The following is a 24,771-nucleotide window of genomic DNA, read 5'->3' as shown; positions in this document are numbered from 1 at the left end:
TTGTTAAATTCACATGGGTTTACCAGTTCAAAGGCATGTTTAACCTACGGTTTGCAAGCATATGGCCATCACACCCCTTCCCATAGACTTGCATTGAGGGGGTGTGACAGTGATGTCACGAGGGGCATGGCTTAACCACACAGCGCAAACAAAAACAGTGTTCGGAACATTTACTTCCAAATGCTGGACAGTGGAGTACCCATTTTAAAATCAAAAGAAAGCGTATGTAATGGCCAGAATAAAAGTTATAACGTTACTAGTTTTGTGATACAGTATAGCTGTTTAGTTTAGGTAGAGTCCTCATCAGAAAAGATATAGGGTCCTTCAGGTAAGGATGGGTTTACATTTGGTTTACACTCTTGAAAAGGATAAAAACATACATTTAGCGGATGCTTAACCCCTTAAGGACGCAGGACGTACTCAAACGGCCCCTTTTCCGAGTCCTTAAGGACTCAGGACGTTTGAGTACGTCCTGTCAAATCCCGGCCCCCCGCCGCTAGCTGGAGGGGAGCCGGTGCCCGATGCCTGCTGAAATCGTTCAGCAGGCATCGGGGCATATCGCCCAGGGGGGTCATTATGCCCCCCCATGTCGGCGATGGCCGCAGATCGCTGGACAATTCAGTCCAGCGATCTGCGGCAGATTCCGGGTCAATCGGGTCTCCAGTGACCCGGAATTACAGGCTGTTCGGGGCCGTCTCCGACGGCCCCGAACAGCCGGAGCATGCAGGGGTGAGGTGGCACTGGTGCCACCTCACGATCGCCCTGATTCGTCGGCCGGATTACCGGCCGACCAATCAGGGCGCCTGCTGCGGGTGTCACTCCTGCAACCCGCTCCGCCCCTCTTCCGGAGGACGTGAGCGGGTGTGGGACGTGCACCCCAGGTGCTGGGGACCCCGATCCCCGGCGTCAATGTTGGGATCAGGGCCCCAGGAGAAGCGGCGGCGATGGCGAGGGACTGACCTCATGCGGCTGGATCGTTGGAGGTGAGTGACAGCCTCCTGCTGTTGCTTAGCAACAGCTCCCAGCATGCAAAAAGGCATGCTGGGAGCTGTAGTTATGCAACAGCAGGAGGCAGACCACCACAACTCCCAGCATGCCCTTATGGGCATGCTGGGACTTGTAGTTTTGCAACAGCTGGAGGCACATTTTTCTGTGGAAAAGTGTACCTTCAGCTGTTGTGTAACTACAACTCCCAGCTTGCACAAACAGCTAAAGTGCATTCTGGGAGTTGTAGTAGTGCATCTGCTGGTTGCATAACTATAACTCCCAGCATGCCCGTTGGCTGTCGGTGACTGCTGGGAGTTGTAGTTTTGCAACAGCTGAAGGCACACTGAGTTATGTAGCAAACCAGTGTGTCTCCAGCTGTTGCATAACTACAGTCCCCAGCATCCCCAGCCAATGTAGTATGCCTCCAGCTGTTGCATAACTACAAGACCCAGCATGCCCTTCCGCTGTCCGTACATGCTGGGGGTTGTAGCTTTTGCAACAGCTGAAGGCACACTGGTTGCAAAACACTGAGTTTGTTACCAAACTCTGTGTTTCACAACCAGTGTGCCTCCAGCTGTTGCAAAACTATAACTCCCAGCATGCACTGATAGACCGTACATGCTGGGAGTTGTAGTTTTGCAACAGCTGGATGTCCCCCCCCCCCAATGTGAACATACAGGGTACACTCACATGGGCGGAGGATTACAGCAAGTATCCGGCTGCAAGTTTGAGCTGCAGCAAATTTTCTGCCGCAGCTCAAACTGCCAGCGAGAAACTACTGTGAACCCCCCGCCCATGCGACTGTATCCTAAAAACACTACACTAACACACAATAAAAAGTAAAAAACACTACGTATACACATACCCCAATACAACCCCCCTCCCCTCCCCAATAAAAATGAAAAACGTCTGGTACGCCACTGTTTCCAAAACGGAGCCTCCAGCGGTTGCAAAACTACAACTCCCAGCATGCACTGATAGACCGTACATGCTGGGAGTTGTAGTTTTGCAACAGCTGGATGTTCCCCCCCCCCCCCCCCCCCCCCCCCCCCAATGTGAACATACAGGGTACACTCACATGGGCGTATGATTACAGTAAGTATCCGGCTGCAAGTTTGAGCTGCGGCTCAAACTGCCAGCGTGAAATTACTGTGAACCCCCGCCCGTGTGACTGTACCCTAAAAACACTACACTAACACACAATAAAATAAAAAGTAAAAAACACTACATATACACATACCCCTACACAGCCCCCCTCCCCAATAAAAATGGGCAACAGTTTAGGGCCACATATGGGGTATCGCCGTACTCGGGAGAAAATGTGTTACAAATTTTGGGGGGTATTTTCTGCTTTTACCCTTTGTAAAAATGTAAAATTTTTGGGAAAAGAGGCATTTTAGGTAAAACATTTTTTTATTTTTTTCACATATGCAAAAGTCGTGAAACACCTGTGGGGTATTAAGGTTCACTTAACCCCAAAAGTTACAACGTTTCAGCAACAACTATTGTTGCCGAAACGTTGTAACTTTTGGGGTGAATAAAGAAACCAGCTTATGAAGATCCTTGACCTATTGGTGCTGTGATTCCTGGACTTTGCATACACGAACACCAGGCTGGCTGCCTGGATGTTTCACATGCACTGAGGTTGTTCCCCTCTGCTGTCTCACGCCAACTCTTTTCTACGCCATTTACTTTGTGGTTGAGATAACATGTTGTTTTGATACTTTAGGCCAGCCCAATTACAGCAATACCAGATTTGTAGTTTCCGTCATGTTTTAAGAATAAAAAAAAAAAAATCTGAACTTTAATTTTTTTTAATTGCCATTTTCTGACCCCTGTAGCTATTTTATTTTTATTTAATTTTTTTTTCCCCCGCATACCAGGCTGTATGAGGGCTAATTTTTTGCGCCATAATCTGTTTTTTGTATTGGTACCATTTTGGTATTGATCTGACTTTTTAATCACTTTTTAACTGGGATAATATAAAAATTGCAATTCTGTGGTTTATTATTTATTTTAAATTTTTTGACATTTACGTCATTTACCGTACGGGAAACAAAGTTTTATATTTCAATTAGGGATCGACCGATTATCGGTTTGGCCGATATTATCGGCCGATAATCACGGTTTTTTGCATTATCGGTAATTACCTTGCCGATAAGCCGATAATGCCCCGATCGAAGCACCGCCCTGGCCCCATTGCCTCCCCATCCCCGGTTTTATAGTTACCTGTTCCCGGGGCCCGAGGTCCATGCTACTTCTGGCTCCTTCTGCGTCCTGCGTTACGCTGTGCGCAATGACGAGCGATGTGACGTCACAGTCATTGCGCACAGTGACTGCTCAGGAGGACGCCACCGGAGCCAGATGTAGAGTGGACCCCGGGAACAGGTAATTATAAAACCTGGGATGGGGGGGGGGGCATGGTGGGGGGGGGCCACGCGGTGCGGTAGGGGGCGCGTAGCGGTGCGGCAGTGGGGGGTGGCGGTGATAGGACTCGGGACCCCCGGACAGGCAGGGGGAGAGAAGCGGGTGGCGGCGGCGGTCTATGGCGCCGCAAAAGCCACTACAGTTCATTGATTTAAAGCGCCCACTTTAAATCAGTGATCTGCAGCGTTGTCGCGGGGGGATAAATAGCCGATAACTTATACCGGAAATATCGGTATAAGTTATCGGCTATCGGCCCTAACCTCCACCGATTATCGGTATCGGCCCTAAAAAAAACGATATCGTTCGATCCCTAATGTTTGTTTTTTATTATGTTTACATGTTTTTATATAGAAAAAAGGGGTTATTTGAACATTTAATATGGAAGGGGTTAATTTACTTAGCCCCTTAGGGGATTTTTAGGGGAATCATTAGATTCCTCATACAGATCAATAGAGTTCTATTGACCTCCATTGATCTGTGCGCTCTGCGATCCATTAATAGAGCCTAGTTCAGCCAGGCTCTATCAATGACAGAGCTACAGACACCAGGGAAGCAGAGGTAAGCCCTCCGGATACCTCTATAGTGGATCGCCCAATGCCGCCTTCCTCCTCCCCACTAGCTCACCAGGGAGCAGTCACATGTCCCTTTAGACGCTGCTGTCAGCTTTGACAGCTGCCAACTAAAGGTTTAATAGCCAGCCGTGGTAATTGCAGCATGCTGGCTATTAGCGGCGGCCCCAGATACTAAAAACAGCTGGGAGCCGCCAAGTATGGAGTGGGCACGAGTCCTCTGAGCACCGCCATGCTTGTCAGGGGCTTTCAGGTATCTGCCTGAAGCAGGGCTCAGGACTTGAAAAATTCACCTGCCCGGCGCCCGTAACTGCATGTCCCGGGCGTCGGGCAAAAGCAATTCCATATCCCGGCCCATAGCAAACCTCTCCTGCTCTGGGCAGTTCCTGACATGAACAGAGGTGTCAGCAGATAGCACTGTGGTCAGACAGAAAGAAAATAAAAACTTTCTCTGTAACATCCAGTAGCAGATATGTACTGGAAGGATTAAGATTTTTAAATTGAAGTAATTTACAAATCTGTTTAACTTTCTGGCACTTGTTGATTTAAAAAATAGTTTTCCAGCAGAGTACCCCTTTTTAAAATATGGATTTTCTGCATGCTATGCAGCAGAATCAATTTACAGTTTGACTTGCATTTTAAAAAAATGCATTTCATTATACGTTTTTGCTTGACACACTAGTATGCAATTCTAGACCAGCAAAAAACACAAACCCTTAAACTAACACCAATGACACTTGAATTGCAGAGTAAACCCAGCTAAATTTGTAATGGTGACTGGATGGTGTAGGATTTTTATCTGCTGGTATATTGTGTTGCAATTCTTGCGCACACACAACATGAAATGCAGTTTTATAATGTTTTGTTTACATGTCACATTTCTTTTTCAGTGACTTTTTGATTCTTCCTGGATTTATTGATTTCACCGCAGATGAAGTGGTGAGTGATCTTCTATGAATGACCTATATGCTTATAGTATACCTTGTGCATTCTTTTCTTCTTTTCCATTTATCCGCAGGCAATAAAAGAAATAAGGCCACTGCTGGTTTCCAGAAGTAACTAGGTCACTTTGAGATGCCTGGGTGACAGAGCCCTGCTCGTCACCCACACTTCCTGTATTTGGTCTTCTCACAGAGACACAAAATCAATAGCTGCAGGGACAAACATACACGTGTATATGTATATTACAAATATACACTTGTTTCTTCATACATTATATAAAAATGTTTTGCTAATGACAGATACACTTCAAAATCAATGGGACTGAGATGGTGCGGCAGCGGAATGTCTATGCAGAATTTTTTTGCATACATTCTGCTGTGTGAACAATGCCATAGGGTAGGAGAAGCTAAATTGGCTTTATTTGTGGTCTCCTTATCCCTTTCACAATATTATCTTCACATTAAAGGCTGTGTGACTGACATCCCAGTCATGTATCCATTTGAGCTATCCAAAAATGTTGGAGACTATCTATGTACATACTGTTCAATAATGTGCATTGATATGCACACGTGCCATTTATCTTTGTTTACTGCGCAAATCATACATTCTGCTACTACTATTAATGTAAATTTCATCAGCATTCTGAAAATGATATCTATGTAATTGCTGTGCTTGTATCATTAACAAGTAACCCAATAAAGTCAGTATTGTGCAACAAATTTTTTTTATATTTTTGATGGCTTCTACTACCATCTTGTGGTGATATAAAAAACAGCAACCGAACTCCTTCTTGAAAGAAGTTCTTATATCGCCTTATACAGGGAAGACTTAAAAGGGGTACTCCTGCCCTAGACATCTTATCCCCTATCCAAAGGATAGGGAATGATGTCTGATTGCAGGGGTCCCACCGCTGGAGACCCCCGCAGTCTCTGATGTAGCGCCCCTATCGGCCTCACAGAGCGGAGATTGCCCAGTGTCTGATGTCTCACGATCACATGGTCGGAGTATTGTGATGTCACGGCTCCACCCCCTTGTGACATCACCCAGCCCCCTCAATGCAAGCCTATGGAAGGGGGTATGACGGCTGCCATGTTCCCTCCCATAGACTTGCATTGAGGAGGCGTGATGTCACAAGGGGGTGGGGCCGTGACATCACGATACTCTGGCCACGTGATCGTGAGTCATCAGACACTGAGCGATCTTCGCTCCGTGAGGCTGATTATAGGGGGTGCTGCATGAGATATTGCTGGGGTCCCCGATGTTAGCTGTAAATCAATGAGGAATTGCAAAATTCTTTTTCCACTTGGCGTTTTTCAGTCTGGCATTTTTTTTTTTAATTCTTCTTGGTGTTTTTTCACTCTTTTCAGGCATTTTTCAGCTCCTGAAAGTTTTGCAAAATCGCAGCATGTTGAGCCACTTGTGTTTTTTTTTTTTTTTCCCCCTGAAATCGTGGCATTTTTCTCCCATTGAAGTCTATGGGAGTAAAAGAAAAAAAAAACACGCCATGTGGGTTTTAACATTGGTGTTTTTTCAGGCGGTTTTTATTATCTTTTGGACTTTAGCGATCCAAAAAAGTGGTGTTTTTTTTTTGTTAAACATTTTGATTCATTTTTAAACAGGGATCAATTTATGTGGGCAGGCAGGGCACTAAAAATGTAGCAGACAATAATAAAATAGCACACACTGTTCCATGATGGGAGTAGTAGTTAGAGATGAGCGAACTTACAGTAAATTTGATTTGTCAGGAACTTCTCGGCTCGGCAGTTGATGACTTATCCTGCATAAATTAGTTCAGCTTTCAGGTGCTCCGGTGGGCTGGAAAAGGTGGATACATTCCTAGGAAAGAGTCTCCTAGGACTGTATCTACCTTTTCCAGCCCACGGGAGCACCTGAAAGCTGAACTAATTTATGCAGAATAAGTCATCAACTGCCGAGCCGAGAAGTTCGTGACGAATCGAGTTTACTGTAAGTTCGCTCATCTCTAACTACTACTCCCATCACTCATACTATTCCAAGTTCGCTCATCTCTAGTAGTAGTACCTGTTCCGTTGCGATCCTCCTGTATAATGTATAGATGTGGCCGGCCGCTCTTGCATGGTGCCCTGCACTGCCATATATATATACACACCTATTCATATTTCCTGCAGAGAGCTGTGGTTGGCCAGATGGTTCCAGCCAATCACAACTCTCTGTGGGAAATATTAACAGGTGTATATACGTCAGTGCAGGGGACCATAGAAGAGCGGCCGGCCGCATCTATACATTATACAGGAGTGACATCCGCTGTGATCTTTCCTTAACTGCAGGTACTACAGCTCCCAACATGGATCAGAGTGTGATCAATGATGGGAATAGTAGTACCTGCAGTAAGGAAAGATCACAGCGGGTGTCACTCCTGACATCTGATGCGATCTTCCTTTCTATAGCAGAGATATGGAGCAGCTCTATATAGCGCTCGCATCTCTGCACTATACTCCGTCCAGTGATGTGAGTAGAGCATCACTCATTCATATTTCCCTCTGAGATCAGTGATTGGCTGCAACCATCCAGCCAATCACATCACTGGTCAGAGTACAGAGCAGAGATGCGAGCGCTGTATAGAGCCGCTCCGCATCTCTGCTATATTATGGACGATTGCATCGGGAGATATATCTATTAGTGCAGGTACTACTACTCCCATCATGGAACAGTGTGTTCCATGCTGGGAGTAGTACTACCTAAAAATATCAAAAAAGAGAAAATAAGTGAAATGCACACTTTATTATTTTCAGGCTTTTTTCTTGTGTTTTTTCAAATCAAAGAACACAGGACAAAAAAACAAGTAGAAACTTAGCCTAAAGCTAGTCTCAAGAAGAGGACAGCTCACAGTTAAAAAAAAAAAAAAAAAAAAAAAAAAAAAGTTAACCTAAAAACACTTAACAGAAAAATAAATCTGGTGCATAATGGTATCTTAAAGAGGAATGCAAAATCCTATCCCTAATAGATATTGCTTAGAAACTAATTGTAGTAAAACATATATAATGGCTAGATTTATTTAATAAGTTATAAAATAGTACCCAAACAGGGTCCTTCTAGTAGGACATGGATAAAACTACACTACATAATATCTACAGTCGTGTAGTAACATTATTTGTTTGCTAAAAATAAGTGATATGTCTGTGTGTGTGTATATGTGTGTATGTATGTGTATATATATATATATATATATATATACATACATACATACATACATACATACATACATACATACATAGTCCTTACTGTTCTATAGTATAACGTTTAATAAGAACAGAAACACACAACCTTGTGAAAGGAATGGATACACAGTTTTGCAATGTCCTAAAGGTTGCAATCACAAAGGTCTGGAGAGAGATGGCAATCCTCAGCTGTAATCCTGAATAGGGTTTGCTGATATAACCACACTAGTCATGCACTTCCAATAAGATTCACAAAATAGTTCTTATCCAGGAAAAAAAAAGGCAATTTGCTATGAACATGCAGCTGAGGTTCTCTCTCCATAAGTTTGTGGTTGCAACCTAAAGACATCGTGAAACTGTATCAATTACTTTCATAGGTTGTGCGTTCCTATTAGAAGTTGCAACTTTTGAATTGTAACAGAAAGTACTCACTACATTGTTTATATATGAACATCACTTTTCTCTGTAGCACATATTATGTAGTGTAGTTGTAATGGTTTTATGCATATCCTATCACAAGGGCCCTTTTGTCTGGGTATTTTTATCGTATAACTTTTTAAAAATTATTATTAAATAATCTAGCGAATATATGTTATTTTACTACAAGTAGAGCTTCTAGGTAAGATCTACTAGGGATAGGATTTTTCATCCTCTTCGGGATTTTTTTTTTTTTTTTTTATGCACCTGATTTATCTTGTGATTTTCCTAATTCTGATCCTGATTTTATCTTTTTTTTTTTTTTTCTTAATTCTAGTCTAACTAGTACTAGACAGCAGTTATGTATACTGGCCTGCTCGTTTAAAAGTTAGTGCTATTGCAGTAGACTTCTCTGTTAAAATGCTACCTCTGGGTGTTTGTGAGATGCTATAACCTGTATGATAATAGAACAAATGTTACATTAAATCTTTTCAAGACATTTTATATGTGTGGCTATCTAAATTAATTGTTGAAAATGCACTCTTTTTGCAGGACCTGACTTCTGCATTAACACGTAAGATAACTTTGAAGACCCCTTTGATCTCCTCTCCTATGGACACAGTGACTGAATCTGATATGGCTATTGCAATGGCGGTGAGTAAAAAAAAAACGCAGATTCACCAGCTGTGTAACGTATGGTTAATCAGAATTTTGAAGACCCTTTTCTCTTTAAGTTTTGTTGAAAAAGGGTTACTTACCTAGCTTCAGTCACCCACAGCTCTTTCGGCTTTGTCTGGTCTCCTAACCTCTTGTGTTCTTTCTGCTTCCGAGATGAGCGCTTGGTGCAGGGCCTGCCAGCTCATATATCTGAATGCTGTTAAATCATATTTCTGAATGCTGTTAAATACAGCTGCCCCCATAAAAATGGCAAAAGTTATCAAATAACAGATTAGAAAAAAACATAAGATTTCAGGAATCTGTAACAAAAGAAAATGTAGGTCATACATTCCCTATAAGGATAGGGTGACCCATAGCGCATCCGCAGCTTATTTTGCACTGTGGATGCACCACCTAGAGCGAGCTTCCTTCTGTGGCCCAGTAGCTCTGTATGTCTGTCCATAGCAGCGGATTTCCCACTCCAGATCTGCTATGAGCAGACACACAGGGCTACCGGGCCACAGCAGGGAGCTTACTCTAGAGACTGGCATTAAAAGCATGAAATATACTTCAGATGCCCTACTTGCCCTAGGTTTATTTCTATGTTTGCATATTACTGTATGAGAAATGGAAGCTAAGCTGCAGCTCACTGTGGGTGACCAGGAGTGCCACTGTGTATCTCTGGCTTATTCCTTTTCAGGATCATTGGGGGGGTCCCTTTTGGTCAAATATTCTAGCATTATGCCATTACCTTCTGTAATAGGAATATCCATTAAAGGAAAATGGTCACCAAGTTAACCCACACTAAACCCAATACACTGGGTTATAGTGTGGGTGAACAGGAGTCCGTGCATGGGTCCCTTTTTTATGTTTTCTTGTCGCCGAGTTGTTGTCTGCTAAAGTTCTGCTGTTTGCCCTTCACTTGCGCACTGAAGGCGGGGCTTCTGCCTGCAGCCTTGCTTTGGGTCCTGGAGGAAGGGGCCTTAGCCCGCCCCCCTTATTCGCATATTCATTTTCCCCCTGAGCACAGCGCATCGGGAGAGCGTTCTGTGCAGTGTAACTGCGCATGTGCCGTTCCCTCGCTACACCTGGAAATACCTTCTAGCTTAATCGAGAGACTTGGTGACTGTTTTCCTTTAAGTTTGAGGCTTAGTGCATCTAAATTTAACAGATGAAGGAAAACACCACAAAACTCTCCATACACTTGTACCCTAATTAATGTGACACTAGCATCCATATGCCCTGTTAGGACATGCTGAGACAACCCACTTTTTAAAGGGAATGCTTCATCAAAAAATGGCCTATTGTTTAAATAAAGTTTTTATATTAAACCTATTTATTTTTAAAATTTTTCATTTTACCACCTATTCAGTTTTCATCCTGATTACTAGGACTAATATTTAACCCCTTGCCGCAAATGGACGTTCATTAACGTCCATCTGCGGCTCCCAAGGTATGACTCGTGCTCAGCAGGTGAGCGTGCATCATATTCGGTGGGTCCTGGTTGCTATAGGCAACCAGGACCCACGTCTAATGCCGGAGTTCGCAGATTGGGCTGATGTACGGCATTAACCCTTTAGACGCGGCGATCAAACTTGATCAGTTAAACATAACATGCCAATAATCCCTGGGGTCTTGGGAACCCGTCGGCCCTATCCATTACAAACCACACTCCTACCACCACTACCTTAAATTCACCAAAGTTTACTGGGATATGAAGGGATTAAATCTGTGTACAGTGAATACATGGTGCACAAGGGCAAGTTTAAGTTTCCTGTGTTTTGTACATGCATATAAAAACAGAATTTAGCTATATTTAGTTTTTTGTTGCTGTCTTGTTCAAACATTGTTTAAACATTTTTACATAATTTGCTGTTTTCCAGCTGATGGGAGGTATAGGGATTATTCACCACAACTGCACACCAGAGTTTCAAGCCAATGAAGTCCGTAAGGTCAAGGTAAGATGTTAAACTCCTTTTTTATTTTATTTTTTATGCCAATATACAGTTAGTCTAGGTTCGCACTATTTTTTCTGTTTCACTAGTTTCCATTTTATTACATTTAATTTTGCTGTAGTACACTTAGTTATTGTATACAGCAAAAAATATGTTGCAATCCATTTCTATTTTGATATTTTAAAATAATTTAGATTTTTTTAATAGGTCAAAGAAAATTGTTCTGTTATGTGTGCTGATTTGGGCATACTGCAGCATCCTTTAACATTTTTATCCCATTCTAGTGTATAAAATGTATATATTAAACAGAAACAGTGTGAACCTAGTCAACTCTGGCTTCTGTAGGACTAAATTTTGTATTATCATATTTTAATTAAAGGGGGTATTCTGAAAAACTTGTGCCGGCTAGACCTTTAAAATAATATAGCACACTTACGCCATACTCTCAGACTGCTGTAGTGCCAGCCATCTTTCCTTTGTTTACTTCTGCACTTTGTTTGGTGGAACATCGGCAGTAAAGCCAGGCATCCAGTCATGAGGGGAAGTAAACCGAGGCACGAGGGTGTACCGGAGCTCTGGCACTGGAGCAGCCAAGGGGAGTATACTTTAGTGTAGTTTATTAGTGGTAGGTTGCCAGTATGCATAAAATACGTTAAAACCAAAAATGTCACAAAGTCTGGTCTGGACAAGGGGTTGGTCTTCTCAAATAGGTTGTGTTTTCAAGAGTTTTCACTGTACAGTGGTCCCTCAACATACAATGGTAATTCGTTCCAAAGGACCCATCGTATGTTGAGGGATTCGTGCAATGTAAAAAGTGCTGCTCCGGACCGCGTCCTCACCGCTCCCGATGCTGTCCTGCTGCTCCGGCGTCGTCTTCGGCATCCTCCGGCTTCTTCCGCATCTTCTCCGGTGTTTGGGCCTCGCTTTCTGGTGAAGTTATTACGTTTTTGCGCCGGGACGGCGTGCGCAGTGACGTAATAACGACGCCGGAAAGCGAGGCCCGGACCCCGGAGAAGATGCAGAAGACGCAGGAAGATCGCGAAGTGGACCCGTAGCAGCGGGGATAGGTAAGTGAACCTGTCCGGGATGCTTAAACTGCTATCCGACAGCAGCTTAAGCATTTTGCACTGTCGGATAGCAGTTAATGCGATGGCCCCGACCATATAAAAGCATTGTATTTCTATGCTGATATCGACATGCAATGGCCTCTGAGAGGCCATCGTATGTTGATTTGATCATACCATATATACTCTAGTATAAGCCGACCCGAATATAAGCCGAGGCCCCTAATTTCAGCCCAAAAACCCAGGAAAAGTTATTGACTCGACTATAAACCTAGGGTGGGAAATACATCATACCCCCCCCCCCCCCCATCATCATCCAGACCCCCGTCATTAACAACCTCATCATCATCACCGCCTGTCATCATCCCACCCCCCCTTCATCATCACTGCCTGTCATCATCCCCTTATCATCCCACACCCCCCCTTCATCATCCCCTTATCATCCCACACCCCCCCCTTTCATCATCCCCTTATCATCCCACACCCCCCCCTTCATCATCCCCTTATCATCCCACACACCCCCTTCATCATCCCTTTATCCTCCCACACCCCCTTCATCATCCCTTTATCCTCCCACACCCCCCTTCATCATCCCTTTATCCTCCCACACCCCCCCTTAATCATCACAGCATGTCATTATCCCACCCCCCTTCATCATCCCCTTATCATCCCACACCTCCCCTTCATCATCCCCTTATCATCCCACACCTCCCCTTCATCATCCCCTTATCATCCCACACCTCCCCTTCATCATCCCCTTATCATCCCACACCTCCCCTTCATCATCCCCTTATCATCCCACACCTCCTCTTCATCATCCCCTTATCATCCCACACCTCCTCTTCATCATCCCCTTATCATCCCACACCTCCCCTTCATCATCCCTTTATCATCCCACACCTCCCCTTCATCAACCCCTTATCATCCCACACCTCCCCTTCATCATCCCCTCGCATTCCAAACCTCCCCTTCATCATCCCTTCGCATTCCAAACCTCCCCTTCATCATCCCCTCGTCGTCATCCCACACCTCCCCTTCATCATACCCTCGTCGTCATCCCACACCCCCCCCTTCATCATCCCCTTGTCGTCATCCCACACTCCACCCTTCATCATCCCCTTGTCGTCATCGCACCCCCCTTCATCATCCCCTTGTCGTCATCGCACCCCCCTTCATCATCACCTTGTCGTCATCACACCCCCCCCTTCATCATCACCATATGTCATCAGCCCCCCCCCCCCCCATCACCGCTTGTCAATGTCTGATACAGTGGTCTTCAACCTGCGGACCTTCAGATGTTTCAAAACTACAACTCCCAGCAAGCCCGGGCAGCCATCGGCTGTCCGGGCTTGCTGGGAGTTGTAGTTTTGAAACATCTGGAGGTCCGCAGGTTGAAAACCACTGCGGCCTTCGACATCATCCAGCCCCCCATTCCCCATTTAGTTCTGTACTCGCCTCTGCTCGGCAGGACGTTGGGGTGCGCTGGTCCGGGCCATCTGTGCTGCAGGGACCATCCGGTGGGGAGGGATAGTCGTTCCGGGCTGGGCCTCTTCTCCGCACTTCGGGCCTGAAAGAGACTTTGCCTTGACTACAACGCACAGGGACATTACTCATGAACGTCCCTGTGCATCGTCGTCAAGGCAACGTGACTATTCCAGGGCCGGGACCGAAGCGTGGAGAAGAGGCCCCCCTGGTGAAGATGGACAGCCCGGAACGACTATCCCTCCCCACCGGACTGTCCCTGCAGCACAGATGGCCCGGACCAGCGCACCCGAACAGCCCGCCGAGCAGAGGGGAGTACAGAACTAAAGGGGGCTGGATGATGTCGAAGGCTGCAGTGGTCTTCAACCTGCGGACCTCCAGGTGTTTCAAAACTACAACTCCCAGCAAGCCCGGACAGCTGATGGCTGCCCGGGCTTACTGGGAGTTGTAGTTTTGAAACATCTGGAGGTCCGCAGGTTGAAGACCACTGAGGGCGGAGAGTTCACTCGAGTAGAAGCCGAGGGGGGTGTTTTCAGCACGAAAAATCGTGCTGAAAAACTCTGCTTATACTCGAGTATATACGGTATGTCTGGGCCATCACATGTCGGGGGTTACTGTATTTGTCGTCTTGAATATTGCTTAACCTGGATATATTGTACAAACCCTCCACTGTAGATAATGTGCAAGCAGGTATTCAGCCTCTTTAAATAGCATGTTCTTTGAGGCAAGGAGAGATCTTAACATTTGGATAAATGTAAAGGTATTATATATTGAGCAATCCCATCAATGTATGTTCCCACTGATGTTAGTGAGGTCAGTAATGGCTTTCTAGAATATGAATGTTGCACATTTACCGCTGTCATCTGCTTGTCCATACTCCTATGAGGTACTGTCATGTTAACTTACACTTCTCTGAACAAGTTTTATGTAACTATTTTCCTAATCTCTGCTTCCTTCTCTATCCTCCAGAAATTTGAACAAGGATTTATTACTGATCCAGTTGTTATGAGTCCCAGCCACACTGTGGGGGACGTGTTTGAAGCTAAAAACAGACATGGATTTTCAGGCATCCCAGTGACAGAAACTGGAAAAATGGGCAGCAAATTAGTGGGAATTGTGACTTCAAGAGACATTGATTTCTTGACAGAAAAGGACTACACCACATACTTGAGTGAGGTAATCGATCATCTGCTCCACATGTTAACTGTTTAGCTGTGCTTATTTAATAGCAGCAAAAAAGATTTGATGTACTTCTGGACTGTTCATGCATTGTTTTGATCTCTATTTTCTTAAAAATGGAAAAATCCCTTTAACAAAGTTATCCTCTATAGCAGTAAATGGTCCTCATTTTTGAGATCGCATGTGATTAGGTCATGACCACTGAAAAGGTATCGTATTATGAGACGGAGTGGATAGTGATGAAAACTGCATGTTTTTTTAAAGGGAATGTTTTTAAAAAATTGATCTAGAGATTGAATACTTTTTTTAAATATTTTTGTTTCTTCTTCACTTGTCAGTAAATATTCATTGTTTTCTTATTTCCCACTGTTAACCAGCAGAGACAGCTGCTTACTGATTTGAGCAGTGGTTGTGGAAAGCTGCAGCCACTTGCGTCCTCCCCTCACCCCTCCTCATAAAACTACTATATTTCAGCTACAGCATGGAGCACTTGTACCTTATTAACCCCACCCACACACATCACCAAAAATATGTCATAACGTTCCAGATTAAATCTGGTATACAAAGACCTATATTACAAATTATATCAGTATACAAGGACAAGTATTATCTCTACACACATTAACATCATACTTTATACCAATTCCAATATCATCACAACACAGAGGACAAAAAATGCCATTGCACCATAACCACAGATTACCACCACAGTCAGTATATAAAGAGCAATAATAATGGGTGTTTGTTGCTGGGGGTCTGACTCTCTTCATTATAGTCAGGGCTGGCGTTAGATTAAATAGCGCTTTGTGCAGGACTCTCTATTGTTACCCTCCCAAAATGAGAAATCAGCACTTCTTTTTATTTATTATTTTTTTTTTTCCCTTTGTGTATTTACATAACATATATATTATGTTAAAGAATTGTGTTTTTGCATATTCACAAATCTGAAATATGTTTTTTCGCTGGGTAGGGGTTAAACCACTTTCACCTTGATACTTTGGTGTAAAGTCTATAATCAGAGAGGGAGGGTGCCTTTTTTATTTATTTATTTATATATACATGCTAATGAGCGGCAAGTGCCTGCATCTTCCCTGCCCTATCCTATCCCTGCACCTCTTCCATTTGATTAACTACCTCTTTGCTGTCAATCATTACTCTACCTAGTACTGAAATCTCTTGCATACATAACTTCAGGTGCATAGATCAGGGGTGTGGGGAGAAAAAAAAAATTACCGTACTTGTCCAAGGGACTAGAACGGAACACAATCTACTTGTCCCTCATGAAAATCCACTTGTCCTGGTAGACAAAATTTTTGACAAAAATAGTACGCAAATAAGGTCTTTTAGTTTCTGCACGTTCGGTTTTTTTTTTCCTCCCTTCTCGCACGATTATAGCCATAACTCTTATTTTTCAACCTACAGACTCATGACTCTTGTTTTTTTTGCGGGACCAATTATACTTTGTAATGACACCTTTTCATTTTTCCATAACTTGTGCTCTGAAACAAAAAATATATATAAACTTATGAGGTGAAATGGAAAAAAATTAATGCAAACTTGGGGTTTTTCTCTTTTTCGCCATTCACCTTGTGGTCAAACTTACATGTTATTTTGATACTTTGGGTCAGTCTGATTGCACAATACCAAATTTGTTTAGTTTCCGTTATGTTTTACTGATTCAAATTCTTTTACCTTTTTAATTTGAGAAATTCTTGACCCCCTATAACATTTTTATTTTTCTGTATACTGGGCTGTGTGATGGCAACATTTTTTGGTCCGTAATCTGCTGTTTGCATCGGTACCATTTTGGTATTGATTGGACTTTTTGAACACTTTTTACTTTTTCTGGGATATGATGTTCAAAAAACACAATTCTGTGAGGCGGTATTTTTTTTTTTACGTTAACGCTATTGACCGTACAGGATAAAAAAATTTTGTTTTTCAATAGTTCGGACAATTACGCATGTGCCAATACCAAATATGTTTATTTTTACAATGTTTACATATTTTTTTTATATGGGAAAGGGGGGGGGTTGATATGAACTTTTTAATATGGAAGGTTTTTAAACTTTTTTTTTTTTTTTTTTTTTAAATACACTTTATTAGTAGGAATCATTAGATTCCTTATACAGATCAATCAATGCAGTTCTAATGAACGTCATTGATCTGTGCTCATTGGGTTGAGCCTGCTCAAGGCAGGCTTAAGCAAATGCAGATCTAAGGGGCAGCCATGGATGAAGAGGTAAGCCCTCCCGCTACCTCAACAGTTTTTGGGTTTTGCTGTGGAATGTGTTACATGACTCAGCACTTTCCAGTGCTCAACTAAGACAGCTCCACCGGCATTATAAAAATTTAAATAAAGGGGGAAGTCGGTCCAGCCCTGCTGGCCCGATGCTTGGCTAAGTGTATGAAAAACTCACCCGCCCGGAACTACATGTCCCGGGCATTGGACAATAGGATTTCCACATCCCTGCATATGTAGACATTCACAGAAATATACAATGCATTGTGCTGAAAAAAATATATTTTTTTTTAATTCCCTCATCATTCTGCATTCAATACTCCATAATGACAAAGCGCAGAGTAAAAAAAAATTATATACACTGCTCAAAAAAAATAAAGGTAACACTTAAAGAACACAATGTAACTCAAAGTCAATCACACTTCTGTGAAATCACACTGTCCACTCAGAAAGCAACACTGATTGACAATCAATTTCACATGCTGTTGTGCAAATTGAACAGACAACAGGTGGAAATTAAAGGCAATTAGCAAGACACCCCAATAAACGAGTGGTTCTGCAGGTGGTGACCACAGACCACTTCTCAGTTCCTATGCTCCCTGGCTGATGTTTTGATCACTATCGAATGCTGGCGGTGCTTTCACTCTAGTGGTAGCATGAGACGGAGTCTACAATCCACACAAGTGGCTCAGGTAGTGCAGCTCATCCAAGATGGCACATCAATGCGAGCTGTGGCAAGAAGGTTTGCAGTGTCTGTCAGCGTAGTGTCCAGAGCATGGAGGTGCTACCAGGAGACAGGCCAGTACATCAGGAGGAGGCCATAGGAGGGCAACAACCCAGCAGCAGGATGGCTACCTCCGTCTTTGTGCAAGGAGGAGCACTGCCAGAGTCCTGCAAAATTACCTCTAGCAGGCCACCAATGTGCATGTGTCCACTCAAACGGTCAGAAACTGACTCCATGAGGGTGGTTTATGGGCCCGACGTCCACAGGTAGTGGTTTTACTTACAGCCCAGCACCGTGCAGGTCGTTTGGCATTTGCCAAAGAACACAAAGATTTGCAAATTTTGCCACTGGCGCCCTGTGCTCTTGACAGATTAAAGCATGTTCACACTGAGCACATGTGACAGACGTGACAGTCTGGAGACTCAGTGAAGAATGTTCTGCTGCCTGCAACATCCTCCAGCATGACCTGTTTGGCAGTGGGTCAGTAATGGTGTTGGGAGGCCGCACAGCCCTCCATGTTCTTGCCAGAGGTAGCCTGACTGCCATTGGGTACCAAGATGAGATCCTCGGACCCCTTGTGAGACCATATGCTGGTGCGGTTGGCCCTGGGTTCCTCCTAATGCAAGACAATGCTAGACCTCATGTGGCTGGAGTGTGTCAGCAGTTCTTGCAAGAGAAAGGCATTCATGCTATGGACTGGCCTGCCTGTTCGTTCTCCAGACCTGAATCCGATTAAGCACATCTGGGACATCATGTCTCGCTCCATTCACCACCGCTACTTTGCACCACAGACTGTCCAGGAGACTGTCCTTATAAGAAGCATGCCCAGGCATTGTAGGAAGGTCATACGGGCACATGGAGGCCACACACACTACTGAGCCTCATTTTGACTTGTTTTAAGGACATTATATCAAAGTTGGATCAGCCTGTAGTGTGGTTTTCCACTTCGATTTTGAGTGTGACTCCATATCCAGACCTCCATGGGTTGATAAATTTGATTTCCATTGATCATTTTTGCGTGATTTTATCAGCACATTCAATTATGTAAAGATAAAAGTATTTTGTATGATTAGTTCATTCATTCATTCAGATGTAGGATGTGTTATCTTAGTGTTCCCTTTATTTTTTTGAGCAGTGTATTTTCAAATGATTTAAAAAAAAAAAAAAAAAAAAACGAAAATTTTGCATCGACATAATTATTTAGACCTTTGCTATGACACTTGAAAGCTAGCTTTGGGCTTCCCATACCCCTTGATCATCTTTGAGATGTTTCTATACCCTGATAGTAGTAACATGCTGATTCAGTAGATAGAACATGATGTGGAAAGACACAGGCCTTTCTATATAAGGTCTCACAGCTGACAATGAGCATCAGAGCAAAAAAAAACAGGGCTTGTGATAAATATTATGCTGATTTTACGTTTCTTACTTTTAGTATTCCACTTTGTATGTTGCCCCATCCCACTTTTTGACTCTAGCGACTTGAGAATAATGCTGTCTACAGTCAGTTTTGTAAGCAAAGTCAGGACTGGTGCAGATTTGTGCCTCGGCGCAGTTTAAACAAAAGATGCAACACACTGAAGTGTTGCACATCATAAATTCCTGACCACTGCATGATATTAAATGAAATCACGACACGGTATGTTCTCTTTGAAAAACCTTCTAAATGAGAAGTCGCAATGAAAAGTCTCTAACTGTGCAAAAATTTACCCCACAAAATCAGGGTAAAACAATTATAACTCCCCCATAGTATTGTATACACACATGCAGATATACCGTATTTTTTTTTGCCATATAAGACACTCCGGCATATAAAACGCACCCAATTTTAAAGGGTGAAAATCTAGAAAAAAATTATTCTGAACCTTCAACCTGCAGACCTCCAGATGTTTCAAAACTACAACTTCCAGCTTGCCAGGAGTTGTAGTCTTGCAACATCTGGAGGTCCGCAGGTTGAAGACCACTGGTATAGGAGGTAATACTCACGTGTCCCTGCCGCTCTGGACCCGTCACCGCTGCCCTGGATGTTGCCCTCCTTTGCTGTCGCCGCGTCCCTGTCGCTCTGGAGCATCTCTGCTGCCGGGTATCCTCGCTCTCAGTCGCCGCCATCACGTCGCTTCGCACGCTGCTCCTATTGGATAACGGGACGGCGTGCGCGACGACGTGATGACGATGGAGAGCGTCGGCCATGCAGGGGATCCCGGCACGGAGCAGACACCGAGGAGGCAGGTAAGGTCCTTCCCGGTGTCCTGTAAGCTGTTCGGGACGCCGCGATTTCACCGCGATGGTTCCAAACAGCCCGACTGAGCAGCCGGGTTAGTGTCACTTTTGCTTCAGACGCGGCCGTCAGCTTTGATCGCCGCGTCTGAACAGTTAATACAGGGAATCACCGCGATCAGTGATGTCCTGTATTAGCCGGGGGTCACGGCCGTTGATGGCCGCAAGGCCCGCCACGATAGGACAGGTTTTAATGTGTATTTGCCGTAGAAGATGCACAAACTCCAATGTGTGTGTGTGTGTGTGTGTATATGTACCAAAATCACGTCCAAAGGGCTAAAGATATTAACCTGAAACTTGGCACACATTACATATGTCAACAACAAACATAGGATAGGTAATTTTAACCCTTACTCTCCCCCATTTCCCAGGGTCGGGGTTTTTATTTAAAGTCCCATACAAGTTTATGGGAAATATGTTACTGCATAACTTCCAAACGGCTGGAGATATTTCTATAATACTTGGTCACATGTTACTTATATGTCCACTTAAAATATAGGATAGTTAATTTAACCCTTAACTGCCCCCATTTGTGAGGGTCAGGGTTTTTGTTTAAAGTCCCATGCAAATCAATGGGAAATGTATGTACCCACATAACGTCCGTATGGCTCGAGATATTTCAATACCTGGTACACATATCACAGGTCGGGATAGCAGATCTGGATATGACAACAATATATGAGGACTGGATATGAAGTCAAAAGCTTCCTGTTTTTCCTCCACGATAAGGATTAGGAAGGAAAAAAATAAAATTACTTCTCACGAAGCAACACAAAAATGTCTACTAATACATTCATTTTGTTATAACAGATATTAAAAAAACATCTCCTTTTAAAATATAGATAGCAGAATTGAAAATATTTAACATGTTCAGAACAAATGGGCATATAGGTGCGCCCTTGTTTCCTGTACCTGTATGTCCTGATGCCTTTATCGGGTTTGAAGCAAGCACAGGAGCTGCACTTATTTCAGAGCAGTGAGTGTCAGCTACTATCAGCAGTCTGAAAGCCACTGCTTATGAAAGGCTACTGCCTGGCATTTAAACCTTTTAGACGCCATGATCAATGCTGATCACTGCGTCTAAAGTGAAAATGAAAGTTCCTAGTAGCTCAGTGGAGCTCACTGAGCCCCCACTTTGTGATCGCGGGTCTTCTGTGACCTAATATGGTGGAGGAGGGTCTCCTTACCTGCCTCCTGACGCTGATCGCTAATACAATGATTTAGCCTTGGCTTAGCAAGGCTATATTAGTTAAAAATTGTTCAAACTATTTAAATATAATGCTTATGGTCCCGAATGGTAGACGGTGTAAATAAATAAAAAAACAAGCACCAAAAAATTAAGTTATCAAAGTCCCAAAATGGTACCGATTAAAAACTTAAAATCACTGCGCAAAAAATGAGCCCTCATACATCCCTGTATACGGAAAAATAGGGGACCATTTTATGCAAATGTGTTAGTTTTTTTTATTGTACTACTAAAAAAAAAAAAATTGGATCTTTAATCACATTGACCTACAGATTAAAAATAGTGTATAATTTTTACCATAAAAACTACATAATACAATTGGTCGTGCAGAAAACAGCCCCTCAAATAGGTCTGTAGATGGGAAAATAAGAGTTATGGATTTTAAAAGGGGAGGAGGAAAAAACAAAGGGGCTATGTCCTTCATGGGTTAAAAAATTGTAAATATGCTTAACTTAGCTGGGTTATCTTGAAAGCAGGAAAGGTATTGCCTTTTCTCTCTTCCCGGCAGTTCACATCTGTCTTGCTCTTTCATCAGCCTTCTTACCTGGCTTGAAGGGTTAGGGAGGTACTATATTGCAAGCACTGAATTTTGTCTGCAACGTTAAAAATTGCGAAATGGTTGACAGCTTAGAGAAACTTAATAAACTAATCAAGAACATGCCTATTTGTTATAGGTAATGACCAAACGTGATGAACTGGTTGTCGCTCCATCAGGAGTCACTCTGAAAGAAGCAAATGAAATCTTACAACGTAGTAAGAAAGGTATGTCCGTTGGAATGAGACAAATTATTCAATGTATAATGGCAAAAGTGTCTAGAAGAACTACATATGAAAACAATGGGGGAGATGAAAAACCATCTAATTGTTTATACTGTGTAACCGTGGACTAGACAGATGCACCACATTTTTAACAGTGCCGTAGTCTAGCTAAATTTGTGCCCTCTATTAGTTGGCTTAGTTTTACGCCAAAAAATGTGTTGGCATGTTGAGGACTTTTCTCTGAAACAGTCTGCTTTCCTGTAAAACATGCGCCCCTTGTCAATTGAGGCACAGAAGTGTCAAACACAGGTTAGGCTACTTTCACACTGCCATTAAGCCTTGCCAAACTGCCATTAAGCTTTTTTTTCCCCACCTGGACAGGGCACAGCGGGTAACAGGTCTCGCTGGATCCCATTATAGTCAATGGGGTTTGCCGTGAGCCGTTGTTTTTCAGGGGGAGAAAAAGGGGTTTGCAGTCATTTTTCTCCCGCTATTCTCCCATGATCTTCTGATGTGCACTGCAGTGTGACAGCTCAGATTTTGAGAGCAAATTGCACTAGATTCTTGGTGTCAGCAGTATTGATGATCTCTCCTATGATACTAGAGAATTAAGGACTATTTATGATATGGTTAACTAACATTGTATTTTTCATTTTATTTTTTTGTTACAAAACCAGCATGTATGACAAATTATAAAATGTTTTATTTATTTATATATATATATATATATATATATATATATATATATATATATATATTTATATTATATTATATTATATTATATATAAATTTTTATATAGTGGCCCTAGTGTCAACAATGACTAGGATTGAAGCCTTTCCATTAGATCTCACCTGTATTTGTATATATTGCAAGCTGTTGGCCTTTGCACATGCAAGTTTGGTTGTGGGCAATAAAGCCCTAACTTTTGCCTGTGGTGTTATTGCACTAGTTGGAAATACAGAAGGTGGTATTGTATAATCTTCTTTATCTTATTTTGGAACATTTCCCACCAAAAATATGCAGATCAAGTTAAGTTTTACGGTCTAAAAAATACATATATTGGCTTTATTTAGTAAAGTGCAGCTTCAGCAATGCTGCAGGGCTGGGTGTAGTGTAGCTAGTGCTGTTTTAGGATTGGAACTTTGGTAGATGAAACATTACCGAAGTTTAACTGAGGCATTCTGCTGTTCGTAAGTTTTGGCTTCAATTTTACGAGGTGAGGGTATAATTGGCTTTTTAAACTTAAGTATTGTGGTATTGTCTTACACAAATCTTTTGGAATTGCTCATTAACCAAAGGTAAAAAGAGTCCTGGAGCAGATAACTTCATCCTCGACATCAGTGCCCCCTGGCTCCTCCCTGAGAATAAAGGGGAGGGGCATATGCCAGCAAAGACTGCAGAAATTGATCATGGTGGTAAGGAATTGCTAAGCAAAAGCCAAAAGAAGTTGGTTTTAGGGAATGATTTCCCTTTTACAGGCTTCTGGCATTCTGTAAGCATTCTGATAAGCAAGGTTTGGAGAAATCTTCACTATATCCAAAAGGGGTTTATACGTGTGACTTGTTTATCTTTTGGCTTTAAGAACGATAGGTAAGTATTTGTGTGCAATTTCCTGTATGTAATCTGCTATTACTCACAGACTATTAAATAACCAGATGGTTTGGGGCAGATTGATTAGTAAACATCAAGTAACCTGCAACTGTTATCTTCAGCTGTAAAAGCAGCTATAACAGTTTTCAGATTTTTATCTTGTAATGCCTCTTATCGTGTCCTCTATGTTGACATTCCCTTGGAGTCTTTTTGCTATGCTTTACTAAGTATGCTAACCTGCTTTGCAATATACAGCCTGGTGTGATTTTTCCTGTTTATTTGCTTTGAGAAGTAACTTTTTACCTTGAACAACAGGAAAACTGCCAATAGTGAATGACAGCGATGAGCTTGTGGCAATTATTGCCAGGACTGACTTAAAGAAGAACAGAGACTACCCTCTTGCATCAAAGGACTGCAGAAAGCAGCTACTGTGTGGTGCTGCAATTGGAACCAGAGAAGATGACAAATATCGACTTGATCTTCTCATGCAAGCTGGAGTTGATGTTGTTGTCCTGGTATGTATAGAAGTTATTTTGTTCTTGTGAATAATATTTACAATTCTAGCAGCAAAAAGTGTTCTTGCATAAATTAAAGTGTGGTGAAGGAGGACACCTTAGTGGCATTCATCTGTGAATCACTGGCGTTCAGAATATCTCATAATGCATTTACATTTGGCGATAGATGGTACCGGCAAGACTCTGGGACAGCAATGGGCATGCTGGTTGCATGGCCATTTGTAAATTTATATCTGGCAGGTTTCGAAAAGAAATACATTTTTGTATGGGGGGGAAAAAACGTTCTTGAGTCTTGTTGCTTCCATCTATCGCTATATGGATGACATGTTCATCATATGGACAGGGACCGAGACCCAATTCTATCAGTTTGTTAAATATTTGAATAATAATGGGGACCTGAACATGAGATTCACTTCAGTTGTTGTGGGTGATGGCCTTGAATTCCTTGATGTTAAGGTGGAGATGGCTAACCAACAATGGGTAACTAGCGGTTTTAGGAAACCTACTTATTAACCCCTCATGTTAAGAAATCTGTCCCGTT

General features: G+C 42.8%; 1 protein-coding gene across 7 annotated transcripts in view; it reads left to right on the top strand.

Moving 5' to 3' along the window:
• IMPDH1 (inosine monophosphate dehydrogenase 1) overlaps positions 1 to 24,771 on the top strand; it is an 86,704-nt gene that overhangs the window by 23,659 nt on the left and 38,274 nt on the right. For all 7 annotated transcript variants that reach the window (XM_056573077.1, XM_056573079.1, XM_056573081.1 and 4 more), the window contains 6 exons: positions 4,874 to 4,922; positions 9,092 to 9,193; positions 11,080 to 11,154; positions 14,667 to 14,873; positions 22,040 to 22,127; positions 24,031 to 24,230. In XM_056573077.1, the coding sequence (XP_056429052.1) occupies positions 4,874 to 4,922; positions 9,092 to 9,193; positions 11,080 to 11,154; positions 14,667 to 14,873; positions 22,040 to 22,127; positions 24,031 to 24,230 (721 nt within the window). The remainder of the gene's footprint in view (positions 1 to 4,873; positions 4,923 to 9,091; positions 9,194 to 11,079; positions 11,155 to 14,666; positions 14,874 to 22,039; positions 22,128 to 24,030; positions 24,231 to 24,771) is intronic.

The sequence above is a fragment of the Hyla sarda genome, chromosome 4 (genome assembly GCF_029499605.1).
Source record: "Hyla sarda isolate aHylSar1 chromosome 4, aHylSar1.hap1, whole genome shotgun sequence".
In the NCBI taxonomy this organism is placed as follows: Eukaryota; Metazoa; Chordata; class Amphibia; order Anura; family Hylidae; genus Hyla; species Hyla sarda.
This window is presented reverse-complemented; position numbering and strand designations above follow the sequence as displayed.